This window comes from Rhinatrema bivittatum, chromosome 2 (genome assembly GCF_901001135.1).
Source record: "Rhinatrema bivittatum chromosome 2, aRhiBiv1.1, whole genome shotgun sequence".
NCBI classification, from domain to species: domain Eukaryota; kingdom Metazoa; phylum Chordata; class Amphibia; order Gymnophiona; family Rhinatrematidae; genus Rhinatrema; species Rhinatrema bivittatum.
The window spans coordinates 57,210,648-57,225,150 of NC_042616.1; the positions used below are offsets into that span (position 1 = coordinate 57,210,648).

General features: G+C 43.9%; 1 protein-coding gene across 2 annotated transcripts in view; it reads right to left on the minus strand.

Moving 5' to 3' along the window:
* PTPN23 (protein tyrosine phosphatase non-receptor type 23) overlaps positions 1 to 14,503 on the minus strand; it is a 227,711-nt gene that overhangs the window by 142,099 nt on the left and 71,109 nt on the right. Inside the window, exons 1-2 of one of the 2 annotated variants that reach the window (XM_029588198.1) lie at positions 1,651 to 1,932; positions 1,220 to 1,269 (exon numbers count right to left, since the gene is read on the minus strand). In XM_029588198.1, coding sequence (XP_029444058.1) covers positions 1,220 to 1,255 — 36 coding nt within the window. In that variant the 5' untranslated portion in view covers positions 1,256 to 1,269; positions 1,651 to 1,932. Of the gene's footprint in view, positions 1 to 1,219; positions 1,270 to 1,650; positions 1,933 to 14,503 lie in introns of those variants that run through there. The other variant, XM_029588197.1, reaches the window with a different exon arrangement.

The window sequence follows — 14,503 nt, forward strand, 5'->3', positions numbered from 1 at the left end:
CTCGAAATCCAAGATAAATGGCCCTTACAGCACTGAGGACAGTTGCATACCTCAATGGCCCTGAGGGCACCTTGGTGGCATGAAGGGTACCATAGTGCTCAATGGCAATCCTAGTCCCCAATGCAAAACTGACAGACATGTCAGATCATCAGTGTGCTGGCATGAGTGTGCACAGGTAACCTTTACCAGGCATGGCACCAAACATACAGTAGCAACTCTGCTTGCCCAGGCTCCTGCTCATTCTTTCTTACAATGAGACTGCACTGCCATCAGGAGGGGAGGCTACTTCATCAGGGGCTCCTGCCCGTGGAGCCTAGTTCCTTAGAATGTGGGGAGGATGAGCTCTTCCCTCCACAGGAATGGTGCATCCTTGATCCCTTCAATGTCAGAGCTCTATTGATGCCAATCGAACGGTGAAACATGGATCTCCTGCTCGAGTAGATCTTAGGCGAGTCCCTAGGCTCAGTGGCCTACACAGATCACCCACGGACTGCATTCTTTCAGTTATGTCAGCACCAGACAAAGGCACAAAAAAGACAGAGCAAGGAGAGGACAAACTAAACTGCAGATGCAGTTATTTATTTAATCAAGGAACAGAACTAGACTCTTCCAGGCTGCAGAGCAACTAAAGCCCAAGGGGAAAAAAAAACAAAACACCTGCAGCTCCCGTGAAAAAATAAATAAAATCAACAAAAACTGTGAGGAGACAGCAAAGCTGAATACTGTGACGACACAGCTCCCGTGAAAAAAGATAGATTGAGGTACTTGGCCTAAGGGGTAGGGTGATAACTACAGCAGCACATGCTCAGTAGGGCATGTTTGAAAGCTCTAGAATCTTTGAGATCAAAGTTCTAGGCCAGGCTCCAACCAATGATGTCACCCATGTGTGAGCACTGCCATCCTGCTTATCCTCAGAGAACTGCTCTCTCTTTTACATGTCCAACTGAAGCAACCCTGCAGAAGCTGCTTAGCTGTACCCCTCCACAATTAAGACAATCATACTGCCATAGGGAGGACCCTTGATGAGGAGAAAGGGGTGAGACTGATGTCATTTGACTCATGACAAACCTCTGCGCTGGGAAAAATAGTAGTCTCTATATAGTCAGGCAGTAGTCACCCTCAGTTTCTGCCTACTAGAGAGTGTAATAGAACAAATTCAGCAAACACACAGATCATGATGCATAGGGCAAAAAAGTCATTTGGCAAGTGCTGCATTTACCTCCTCGGACACTCTCTTGTCCATAGCGCCCAGCATGGAATGCAACGCACCTGGGGAAAGAAGAACAGGAAGAATAAGATCTCTAGCAAATCAACTTTCCTTTTCACATCCTGTAATAATGCTTTTGTAACCACATGAGAGACTACCACCAGCACCAGCAATGACTGCTCTGCAATATCAAGGTACATATTGGAAACTGAAGACAGGCTGGGCTGACTGGTCAGGTATTAGATTCTCTTTATTATTTATGATAAATTAAACCTCTCCTGGCAGTATAAGAAACTGAAAGATTAGTGAATGTACACAAGGCTAAGAATACAGTCACCAAGACCTGCCATGATGCAGATCACAGGAACCCATACTTCACAAGTTCAAAGGTCATAGAAACAGTGTCTTAACCAACAACTAAGGAGATTTCCTGGTATGCCTACCTCATAAAACATATTACCATGAAGGCAGGCAACCGCAAAGGAACTGTACTGGCCACAGGAATGAGACAAGGAATCCTTACTGCATTCACTCATAAGAATATAAGATTTGCCATACTGGGTCTGACCAAAGGTCCATCAAGCTCCGGATCTTGTTTCCAATAGTGGCCGATCCAGGCTGTAAGTGTAAAGGGTAGCAGGTTTGTGAGCCTTTTGTGCTGCGGCATAGCTGATGCAGCCTCGAGGGTGCACCCACGAGGCCTATGCCAGCAGCTGGCGAACGCACCCTGTAGCAGGACAGTCTGGGGCTTCACCTTTACCAGCCGCCTCCCCCTCAGGTCGAGCCTGTGGGTTCTGGTGGCCAGCAGGACTTAGGCAGGTCCCTAGGGCAGAGAAGGTAACTACAGTCCAGAGTCTCACTGTGGTCAGGGCAAGCAGCAGACTAACGGAGTCAGGAACAGGCCAAGGTCAGGGCAGGTAGTTAACAAGAATGATCAGGTCCGGGGGCAGGCAATCGTGGTCAGGTCCAAGCAAGAGGTCGAGATCCAGAGAGTCAGGCCAAGGGTGGACGTAGACACTGAACGAGCCGGGAAGGACAGTGCAAAGCTAGACAAGGAAGGCTGCAGAAGGCAAGGCTGGATGAAGATTCAGGAACACAGAAACCAGGAATGTTTGGCAATGCACGCTGCAAGGCAGAAGACCCATTGCAGAGATAGGGAGTCCAAGGAGACTTTAAATAGTGAGGCATTGCTGACGCCATCAGGGCACCGCAGAAACTTTCCCACCGAGGCCCCTTTAAGAGTCCACATGCACGTAAAGCTAGTCGACGGGAGCAGCGGCCGTCAGCGTCCTGTGCTGCGCTGAGCAGTGTCCAATGCGCGGGACTTGGTTGCTGGCGGCATCCCGGCTGTGACATGCTGCCTCCGAGCCTCCAGAGTTGGGGGGAGTAAGTGATGCGGCTCATGGGACCAACTCACGAGCTGTGGAGTGTAATAGTAAAGAAAGAGGGGAGAACAAGTAGAGATTTTTCTTGGTGTCAGTGCTTCTAAAAAGCCTATACTTTTGTCCATTATTTCAGAGGCTTTATAACCTATTTATGCTAAAAAGAAAACTTCCAGGGATACATGCATTTTGAAAATGCTTAGCCACTATATATAATTCTGATCATGCTTATAAAAGCCACAGTAAAGGCTAGTTAAGAATTACTGCAATGCAATTTGTTATTGTGCTGCAGATTTAAGGCCAGAGTTAAGTTCCTAGGCGAAAAGCAGAACCAAAAAATAAACCCACAAGTCAGTTTGCTGTCACAATTTTAAAACAGCATATCTTTTGTTCATAGATGAAAGTTTCCTGCAGCTTCTGGAAGGAAAATGATTACACATAACCCCCCTCCCTCCATACAAGCTTGCTGTGCAATTCTGCCCCCACCTCCGCCAATGGATTTTTAAATTTAGCATCTCAGAGCCAAGACCCCTAGTGCAAGTTTTGCAGAATATTTTGTTTAAAAAAGATTTTGTATTTCTCCTCTTCCTACAGCTGCAAGAAATCAAATATTTGGAAAATAACTGGCTATTTCAACATTATCTAAAGTAAACTAACCTGCAGAACTGTTGCATTTTTTTTTCACTACTTTGTCTCCAAACTTACAGCTTAGACATGTTATCCTCGCGGCCGAAGCCCGCCCCCCACCGAGAACCGGCCAATCAGCCGACGGCTGCAAGGCAGCCAATCAGCCGAGATCGGGTGGCTCTTTAAGTTCAGCTACGAAGCCCGCGAATCGCCCTTTCTGTCCGGCTTACCTGACGAGACACGCTGCCACTCCAGCTGCAAGGCCCGCGCAATCGGCGCCGGCGGCCCATCGGGGTAAGGCCTTCTTTTACTTCTCTTACCCGGACGGGGCCACCGCCGACAGCGCGACCAGAACAAGCAGTGCTCCAGGCCCGCTCCCCTCGCGGCCGAAGCCCGCCCCCCACCGAGAACCGGCCAATCAGCCGACGGCTGCAAGGCAGCCAATCAGCCGAGATCGGGTGGCTCTTTAAGTTCAGCTACGAAGCCCGCGAATCGCCCTTTCTGTCCGGCTTACCTGACGAGACACGCTGCCACTCCAGCTGCAAGGCCCGCGCAATCGGCGCCGGCGGCCCATCGGGGTAAGGCCTTCTTTTACTTCTCTTACCCGGACGGGGCCACCGCCGACAGCGCGACCAGAACAAGCAGTGCTCCAGGCCTGCTCCCCTCGCGGCCGAAGCCCGCCCCCCACCGAGAACCGGCCAATCAGCCGACCGCTGCAAGGCAGCCAATCACACACAGACTAAGAATACCTTTAAATTTCAATCTTTCCAGGCGCCGCGCGCCAAGCGTCGCGCGCCGAAGGAGCGCGTCAAAGGGGCTTGCCCCTTTGTCTCGCCCCTTCGTTGCAGCCCCGAAGGAGCACTGACCCTTGAGTGCCCACAGTTTAACCCCTGCGTTTGCACTGTATCTGACAGCAAATATTTTTACAACTCAACGGTGCACGCAGCTGTGTTTGCAACGCTCCGCACTTCCAGGCTCCTGGCCGTTTCTGAAGTGTACCATACCTTGTCTGTACCCTGCTTCTGAGTGTTCTCAGCATTGTAATCTGCCTGTAATATGGAATTTGTACCAGCCATTCCTCACCTCCACCTACGTAGGTTAGGTATCTCAGCTATGCGCTCCAACTAATACCCCCCAAGAGAAATCCCCTCTTCTTGCTACACTTACTGCTTTGGTAACCTAGTCAGTTGCTCCTAATTTATTTTGATTTCCAGTCTTCTAATATGTGATTTTCCCTGTTTTCTCTATACTAGTCCTATTCAACCATATTTCTGCCTGTTAAATGTGCAATATTTGGTTCTCTGTATTTTGCAGCATTATCACTCACACCCAAATCTTTACCTGTATTACTCTACGGCTCTACAATGCCTCCTTTAATCGACAATTATTCATTATCATACCAGCCAGGACACCACACTAATTTTCCCCTCGCTTTCACACATCAGACCGCACACCACAAGACAACTCAAAACAAAAGAAGGCTTATCCCAATACACACACTCACACGCACACAAGCCATCAGTCTCTCTCTCATTACCATTATTCTTTTCAACGCACAATCACTCCAAAAGAAAACTCATCTCTTACATGACATTCTCATTGACTCCAAACCTGAAATATGCGCTGTCACGGAAACCTGGTTCAAACAGCATGACACTCCCCTCATCAACCAACTACCCCTAGACAGCTACGATGTTTTCTCAATCCCTCGAAAAAAGAAGAGAGGAGGCGGCATACTCCTGGCTGTAAAAAAGGACTTTCAACTCTTGGCCCAGAAATGTGACATCCCTAAGCAATATGAAATTGGCTTCTTCAAATCAAAATCACTCCAACTATGTCTCATTTATACCCCCCCAGGTCTCCTTGAGAAAGATTCATCCCCCCTTATTGAATTCTTTGCTAACTCGTTATCCCCCGACGTACCCACGATTCTCCTAGGAGACTTTAACTTACACATAGATACCATCCCACAATCCCCAGCATGCGAAGCATTCATGTCCTCCCTCGAAGCCATGGGTTTCCAACAAATTGTGAACTCGCCCACACACAAAGCTGGCCACACTCTTGATCTGATTTTTATCAACTCCCACTTCAACATAAGCAACCCCCCATCATGCATGGCAGTACCCTGGTCTGATCACTCCCTGATTCAAACTAGACTCACCCTCCCTCAAAGTTCTACTATACTGCCCAGTCAGCCCATAGCATTCAATTTTCGCAAATCCTGCGATATAGACACCATCACACAAGCATGCTCGGATATAGGCAACCATATTGATCTCTCCTCCACCGACAACGCCTTCTCCACCTGGGTTAATTCCACCCTTAGCATCGCCAATAAACACTGCCCTTTAATAACGAAAACTGTAAACCCAAACCGTAGAAATCGAAAACCCTGGTACACGCCTGAGCTCAGGGATCTTAAAACCCATCTCAGAGCTGCAGAAAGGTCCTGGCGTAAGCACCAATCCCCCGCAACCAAAACAATATACTACCAACGTATGCATGAATATAGAAAGTCCATACTCCAAACCAAACGAGAATATTACGCCAAAAAAATACATGGTCTGCAACACAATCCCAAGGCCCTCTTCTCCATGGTTGCCAATCTAACCTCACCCTCCCTCACACAACAACCTGCAATTTCCTCAAAAAATCGGTGCAATGAGCTTGCACAATTTTTTAAAAACAAGGTATCCTCCATCACAGCACAATTCTCTCGCAACAGCTTCAAAATCTGTCTCCCCTCTATAAACGCACCAGTCTCCCTTTCCATTTTTGATTCCTCTTCCTCCCTGGAAGTTGAGAACATCCTAAAAAAATGAAACCCTCTTCACATCCCTCTGAAACTATTCCTTCTAAACTCTTACTATCTATACCCAAAGTGATCGCCAAACCTTTATCGAATATTCTTAACTGTTCCTTAGAGCATGGCACAGTCCCTAATTTTCTTAAGCAAGCAGTAGTGAAACCGCTACTCAAAAAACCCAATCTTGACCCTACCACCCTATCTAATTACAGACCCGTCTCCAATCTACCCCTCCTAGCTAAAGTCCTGGAAAAACTAGTTAATTCACGCCTATCTGATCACCTAGAACAGAACAATATTCTCCCATCCACCCAACACGGTTTCAGGAAGCATTTAAGTACTGAAACCCTACTGCTCTCCCTACATGATACCCTCATCAGAGGAATCGACTCAGGATCCTCGTACCTGATTGCAATGCTTGACATTTCTGCTGCATTTGATACAGTCAATCACGATGTCCTCCTCAATATCTTGAAGAGTATCGGGATTACTGGCAATGCCCTCACCTGGATTCAATCGTACCTCCAAAATCGCTTCTTTACTGTTTTAGTGGACAACAATGAATCTGACCCCATCAGTCTCCCTCAAGGTGTGCCCCAAGGATCCTCTCTCTCTTCTACCCTCTTTAATATATACATGCTTCCCCTTACCACGCTTCTCACTAACCTTCACATCAAGCATTTCATATATGCTGACGATGTGCAACTCATTTTCCCATTCTCTGACTCTCTACAAACTGCGCTACAGAACTGGGAATCCTGTCTCTCCTCTATCAACCAACTTCTCAATGACATGCAGCTAGCTCTAAATCCCAACAAAACTGAACTATTAATCATATCTAACAGGCATCCGCTCCCAGACATTCCTTTTGCATACTCATCTACCACTTTCCCCCCGCACACTCGCAACCTAGGTGTCCTTATTGACAATCATCTCACCTTTAAACCATTCATTAAATCCATCCTAAAGGAATGCTACTTTAAGCTCCAAACGATAAAAAAACTCAGACCCCTGCTTCATTTCTCCGACTTCCGCACAGTTCTCCAGTCTATCATTTTGTCTAAAATAGACTATTGTAACGCTCTCTTCCTTGGCATCCCTGCAATACATACCAAGCCTTTGCAACTTTTGCAAAACGCCGCCGCTAGGATTCTGTCAAACACAAGAAAAAGAGACCATATTGCCCCCACACTCATAGAACTACATTGGCTCCCAATAAAATCACGAATTCTTTATAAAGCACTCTCCATCATTCATAAAAGTCTGTTAAACTCCAACCTCAACTGGATCAACCCCCCCCCTCCTCCCCCGCACCTCCAACAGACCCACCCGCACAGCCCTTCAAGGAACCCTTCGTGCCCAACCCATCAAAACTTTCAAACTATCCTCTACTATTAGCAGAGCTTTCTCCCTCGCCGGCCCCACCTTATGGAACTCCCTACCCCATGATATACGCCTAGAGACACATACACCCAAATTCAAAAAAAAAACTGAAAACCTGGCTTTTCCAGCAAGCCTACTCCATATCCCCCCCTACCACTTAGAATTTCCCCCATTAGTGAATTCCTCTATAATATATACTCTTCGAGCTATGACTATGAATGCCTCCGATTTAAGACTAAGAATTTGCCTGCTGTTTTTTGTACTTTGAACTCTCCTATCTGTGTATATAGTTGGTTTACTCATATTGAGTTATATTTATAGCTAGTTTTCACCCCCCTGTTTAATGTACTCTATTGGTTATATGTAAGGGCCCCGCCCAAAAGTTAACCTTGTTCCGCTGTTATATGTAAGGGCTCTGCCCAAATGTTTTTGTTTTTTTTGTAAACCGATGCGATGTGTCAACGGATGTCGGTATAAAAGAGACCTTAAATAAATAAATAAATAAATCCTTTGTAGGAAGGGAAGCTACATATCAACTATACCAACTGCACCAGCAATTTTTCATTATACAAAGAGAAACAGCCTTAATACACAGGATCAGGAAAGAACAGGACCCAGTGTGTAATAACCGGAGAGATCTGCAATTGTGAAACAAGTATAATTCCCTTTCATTTAAGGAATGATGTGATGGCTGTCAAATTTAGAAATTCTCTAAAACCTTTAACACTCATAAAAATATAAACCATATTAGCAAAAGATGAATATTCTAATGAATTACAGTTTCGTCAGCCGACAGTCTAAAAAATGTAAGCTCACACGAACTGCATATACATGAATATTGATAATGTGTAGGAACACTTATCTTTTCTCCTTTTCTTTTGGTATGCTCCAATGATTAAAGCTGTTTTGTATGCATATCTATTTTCATGGCAAAGCAAACATTTTGCAACTTTCTTTCAACCAATGAGGAATGGAATGAAACTACTGAGCTAGAACTGTTCTCCGAATGTGCTGTTTTTCATGGATTTACACTTGAAGGAGCCTTCCAAGCTGGGGAGTTTTAAAGCTATGAATCCAGTTGCCAAGCTCTGACTGTCAGTTGCCCTGTCTGTTCAAAGCTTGAAATAGAGAGAACAGTGTGTGCAGCTCCAGTAGGGGAGGCAGATGGGTTGTGTGAATGCATAACAAAAATACTACCTTCGGAGAACAAATGTTCTCGTTCTCCAAAAAATGTATTTTGCATGCATTCATACATAAGAAGTTGGAAGGAGGAAGCCTTGAAGGAAATATTCATTTACTGAATGAATGGTATATGCCTGGAAAAGCCCTCTGCCAGGAGGGAGAAGCAGAATTTAAATATGCTTGGAACAGATAACAGGCAGTGGTAAAAACCGGGCTGATGTTTATTTCTGCTACTAGTTAGTTTCAAGGGTTCATTTTCAACAGATTGAATACAGCCTAACCAGTAGTGGGCACCATTTCCAGACTTTTAGGGAGGACTGTGTTCTTACTGCATCAGAGCAGTCAGATTCAAAGAATACACTCCCTAAGGGACAAGCCAACCGCAGTCTGCTGGGGAAAAAAAAAAGTCAGTGAAAGCTCAATATTCTCCACACAAGAAGTTTTTCCCTCGCACAATTTGGAGTCCTAGTGAATGAGAGCAATCTGATCTGAAAAGGTGGACAAACTCACCAAAGGATAAGCCAGTCAGTCCACCGTGCACATGCAGCACAGAGGACAAGTTCATAAACTATTCCTTGATCCAATAAGCGCACTCTCTGCCATTATTCAATCTACGTTTTCCACAGTTCAGCCACATACATTTCCTCTCTCTCCAACTGTTCCTTTTTTTTTTTTTTTTGTATCTTTTGGTTTTCATGGTATCTGATTTTGGTATGTCTTGCCCCTGATCATTCAAATACCGCACGGGTATAAATAATGCCCAAAATAGGTAAGCATTTTCCAGTAGAAAGTAGTTCCGAAACAACAGGGCAGAGTAGACTTAGGAGTTACAAAGAAACAGTCTCGGCTAACCCAGGGGCACTGCTGTGGAGGGTCACTGCTTTCATCCCCGATTTGGCTCCCTCGCTTGGCTGGGGATTCTCAGAAGAAAAAAAACTGACATTTGAGATAAACTCCCGGCAGCTGGCGATTTTCTGGAAACCATATTCAAAGCTGTAGCACACTCCCAAGCTCAAGAGACTGCTTTCCAGGAAGATCACAAGATTCATAACTGAGGATACAGGCAATAATTCTTACCTTTAAAGAATGTTATAAAAAAGCAAAATAAAATAAATTGCTTCTTAAAAATATTGTATGGAAACTGAAAGTGAACAAGAATAATGAGGGCAGAGCAGCCCAACCAAAGAAAGCTACACTTCAAAGCAGTGGGAACACTGAGAGGAGAGGATCACCTTGCTGGTGGCTGAAAGGAATCAGTAAGTTTTTGCTTGGGACATTGTCTTTATTAAAAGTATTGGGGCAAAGTTAACTATTTGGGAATATTATTTAGTGTGTTTGTGCCTTTAATAGTCAGGCTGTGAATAAACAAGTTAGACTGTTTGTATTTTTAAATAGTCAGTCAGTAAGGTAGCAGTAGGTAGTGTGTTTATTTTTAAAAGTCTGCAGAACTGAGTGTTCTCCAGACTTTTAAAGAACTGAGTGTTTGTATGTAATACTGAGTGCTTGTATTGAAAAAAAACAACCCACAAAAAAAAACAAACCAAAAACTAAAACACAACCCAAAAAGTAGCCAGAAGCTAGAAATAAGCTAGGAGCAGTGAATACCTAAGTAAAAAAGTTGAATAGTTCAGCTCAGTTACTCACCTTGGAAAGGTGTTGAGGTAGTGTGATTGGGTTTGAATAGGGACCAACATTTGTTAATCAAGGGAGCAGTGAGTCACTCAGGCTGACTAACTGAAGTTAGCTTTTTCATCCCCTTTATCATTTTGGTTGCCCTTCTCTGTACCTTCTCCATTGCAACTATATCTTTTTTGAGATGCGGCGACCAGAATTGTACACAGTATTCAAGGTGCGGTCTCACCATGGAGCGATACAGAGGCATTATGACATTTTCCGTTTTATTCACCATTCCCTTTCTAATAATTCCCAACATTCTGTTTGCTTTTTTGACTGCCGCAGCCCACTGAACTGACGATTTCAATGTGTTATCCACTATGACACCTAGATCTCTTTCTTGGGTTGTAGCACCTAATATGGAACCCAACATTGTGTAATTATAGCATGGGTTATTTTTCCCTATATGCATCACCTTGCACTTATCCACATTAAATTTCATCTGCCATTTGGATGCCCAATTTTCCAGTCTCACAAGGTCTTCCTGCAATTTATCACAATCTGCTTGTGATTTAACTACTCAGAACAATTTTGTGTCATCTGCAAATTTGATTCTCTCACTCGTCTTATTTCTTTCCAGATCATTTATAAATATATTGAAAAGTAAGGGTCCCAATACAGATCCCTGAGGCACTCCACTGTCCACTCCCTTCCACTGAGAAAATTGTCCATTTAATCCTACTCTCTGTTTCCTGTCTTTTAGCCAGTTTGCAATCCATGAAAGGACATCGCCACTATCCCATGACTTTTTACTTTTCCTAGAAGCCTCTCATGAGGAACTTTGTCAAACGCCTTCTGAAAATCCAAGTATACTATATCTACCGGTTCACCTTTATCCACATGTTTATTAACTCCTTCAAAAAAGTGAAGCAGGTTTGTGAGGTAAGACTTGCCCTGGGTAAAGCCATGCTGACTTTGTTCCATTAAACCATGTATTTCTATATGTTCTGTGATTTTCCACTATTTTTCCTGGCACTGAAGTCAGGCTAACAGGTCTGTAGTTTCCCGGATCACCCCTGGAGCCCTTTTTAAATATTGGGGTTACATTTGCTATCCTCCAGTCTTCAGGTACAATGGATGATTTTAATGATAAGTAACAAATTTTTACTAATAGGTCTGAAATTTCATTTTTAATTCCTTCAGAACTCTGGGGTGTATACCATCCGGTCCAGGTGATTTACTACTCTTCAGTTTGTCAATCAGGCCTACCACATCTTCTAGGTTCACCGTGATTTGATTCAGTCCATCTGAATCATTACCCATGAAAACCTTCTCCATTACAGGTACCTCCCCAACATCCTGTTTAATGGATGCCCATAGATCAACAAACATTTATTTATAACTTAGGCAACACTGAAAGCAGCTTTCTAATTGGCTGACATTATTTCCTCATGATACATAAATATTTTTATAAACACTATGTCCTATATTTTTTGTATATGTATTATTTATATATAGATACAGAGTTGATGGAACTGGTTAGACCATTAGGCTTTTTTCATGCATGCATACATGCAGATATTGTAAGGCCTTTGACACTGTTCCACACAGGAGACTCAAATAAAATGAACGGCTTAAAGGGTAGGTTTTCAAGGTGGTACATTGGATTAGAAATTGAGTGACAGTCAATGCAATGCACTAGTAAATGGAGTTTGCTCCAACAAAAGCAGGTTATCAGTGGAGTGCTTCAGGAATCAGTCCTGGCTTTAGTTCTGTTCAATATTTTCATATTAGTGTGGAGTTATTTCTTTTTGCAGATGATATTCAGATTGAATTTAAAAAAAAAAAAAAAGTGTAACCGAAAGGAAGCTTGAGGCATGGTTTAGAATATGGCAACTAAGATTTAATGGGAAAAAAAATACAAAGTCATGCATTTGGGGTGCGAGATATCAATGTGCAGCAAACAGGAGAGAGAATTTGGGGATGATCATATCCATTGATCTCAAGATCACAAAATAGTGTGACAAGGCAGTAGTAAGAGCCAAAATAATACTCCTAGGGTGCAAAAGGAAAGGTATCACTACTTTGGGGGGGGGGGGGGGGGGGAAGGGAGGCATAACGCCTCTAAACAAATCATTGGTGAAACCTCATCTGAAGTATCATCAATGTTCCACTCTGGAACATAAAAAAGACAGAGCCAGCACAGGTAGTCTAGAGAATGGCTACCAAAGTAATGCAGTCTATGTGATAAGCCCTGTGACATGATGCTCAAAGATCTAAATGTGTATATCCTAGAGCAGTGGTTCTCAACCTTTCCCCCATCGTGATACACCTGACAGACCACGTTCACATGTGTGACACACTGCTCATTACAATTTACGGCGAAAATAAAAAATAAAGGTCCAGTATTATTTTTATTGTTAAGAATGACACAAGGAAAAGATACATATTATATCTGAACAGAAATTGCATAAACGGTAAACATCCCACACCAAAACAGCACCAATTTCCAGCATTCAAACAATAACCACCTTACCTAAGAAAAGGCAACACTGAAAATATTACACCAGGCCTTAAGACACCAATACATCTCCTATTAGGAAAACGGACCAAGTCAGGCTACTAGAGAGCCCTACACAGAAACTACACGCCAGCAGAAAATCTCACCTGAATCACATGTGCTGACCCTCACCTAACAAGGAATAAAAAGACCAAAACGCATTACTAGAAGCATGCAGACCAAAACTGAATTGGAAACCGCAACAAGCCAGAGTCTCTGTATGCAGTGCAACAAAGGAAAAAAAGAAACATCACCCATCCTTATAAAACAAATCAAGAAATATAAAATCAGTAGCAGTAAAACCATACTAACAAAAAGAACAGATTATTTCAAAACAGTGGATGAATGGAATATCCAATAATTAAAAAAACTTATATCAAAATTTCTAGATACCAATAAAATATTTTAAAATAGCAGACACAAAGACCCAGTAATGAAAAATAATAAGGATACAAAAAAGTTTTGCTCTGCATACCTGGGAACGTTTGATATCCAGGTGCCCTGAGATTGTTTTGAATTAGCAGGAGGAGGGGTGGTTTGCTTGGAACTTTCTCCTCTCTCTCTCACTGGCTCACAATCGCTCACATATACACATGCTTTTCTCTCTCACTTATATAGGCTCTTAATTACACATTTATACTCATGCTGTCTATCTTTTCAGGCTTACACACAGGCTTTCAATCACACACATACATGCTGTCCTTTTCTCTCACACAGACTCATTCACATGCTTACAAACATGCTCTCTCTCTGTCATTTATACACAGGCTCTCAATCACATACTCACATGCTCCCTCACCTAAACCAGCTCTCAATCACACATACAGGCTCTCAATCATTCACATACATGCTCTCTCACACACACACACACACGATCTCATTCTTGCTCACTCACTCACTCTTCCACCCCCCTCCCCCGAACTAGCGGCAGCAGCAGCCTCCTCCACTTCTAAACCTAAAGGCAGCAGCAATCTACTTCATTTTCAGCCCTCGCGGAGCAAGGAGTCCCATCGGCCGCAGGGATCGACGACATTCTTCGTTTTTCTCTGAGCCGCGCTGCTCATTCCTCAGACCACACCTCTCTTTTCTTTGGGCCAATGCTGCCCACACTAGCATGGTCTCTTCTTTCCGCGCACCCGCTGCTTACCACTTCCTCTTCCAGGCTGCAGGGGGGGAGGGGGAAGAAGAGACCATGCCGGTGCCGCTGACTCCTGCCGCATTCTGCCCGGGCTTTCAGTGTTTTAAGCCCGGGTGGAGGACTATCTTGCTCGGGTAGGGGGAGCAGGTGGGTCAGCAGGAGACCGGGAAGAGTGTCCCCTGCTGGGTCCTCTGCTGACCCAGCAGGGGACACATTTGGTCAGCAGGGTCACTGGGTCAGCAGGGGACTGGGAAGTGTGTTGCGACACACCAGTTGAGAACCACCGTCCTAGAGGAAAGGAGGGGGAATATGAAAAAAGTACTCATACACAGCAAGCAATTTTCAGTGGAAAAAAGTTCTAGTACAAGAGATCATGCAATGAGGATCAAGGAGGTAGAATGAGGAATAACAAAGAAATAGGTCTTCAGAGAAAGGGCGGTAAATGCATAGAATAACCTCTCGATGATGGGAGGCCAAAATAGTAACCATTCAAGCAAGCAAAGAGGATCTTTAGTTAAGAGAAAATGAAGATAAAGTCAGAGATCAAACTGAGTTTATGGTACAGATATTGTCTAACAGGAAAGGATAATGAGCAGGCTGG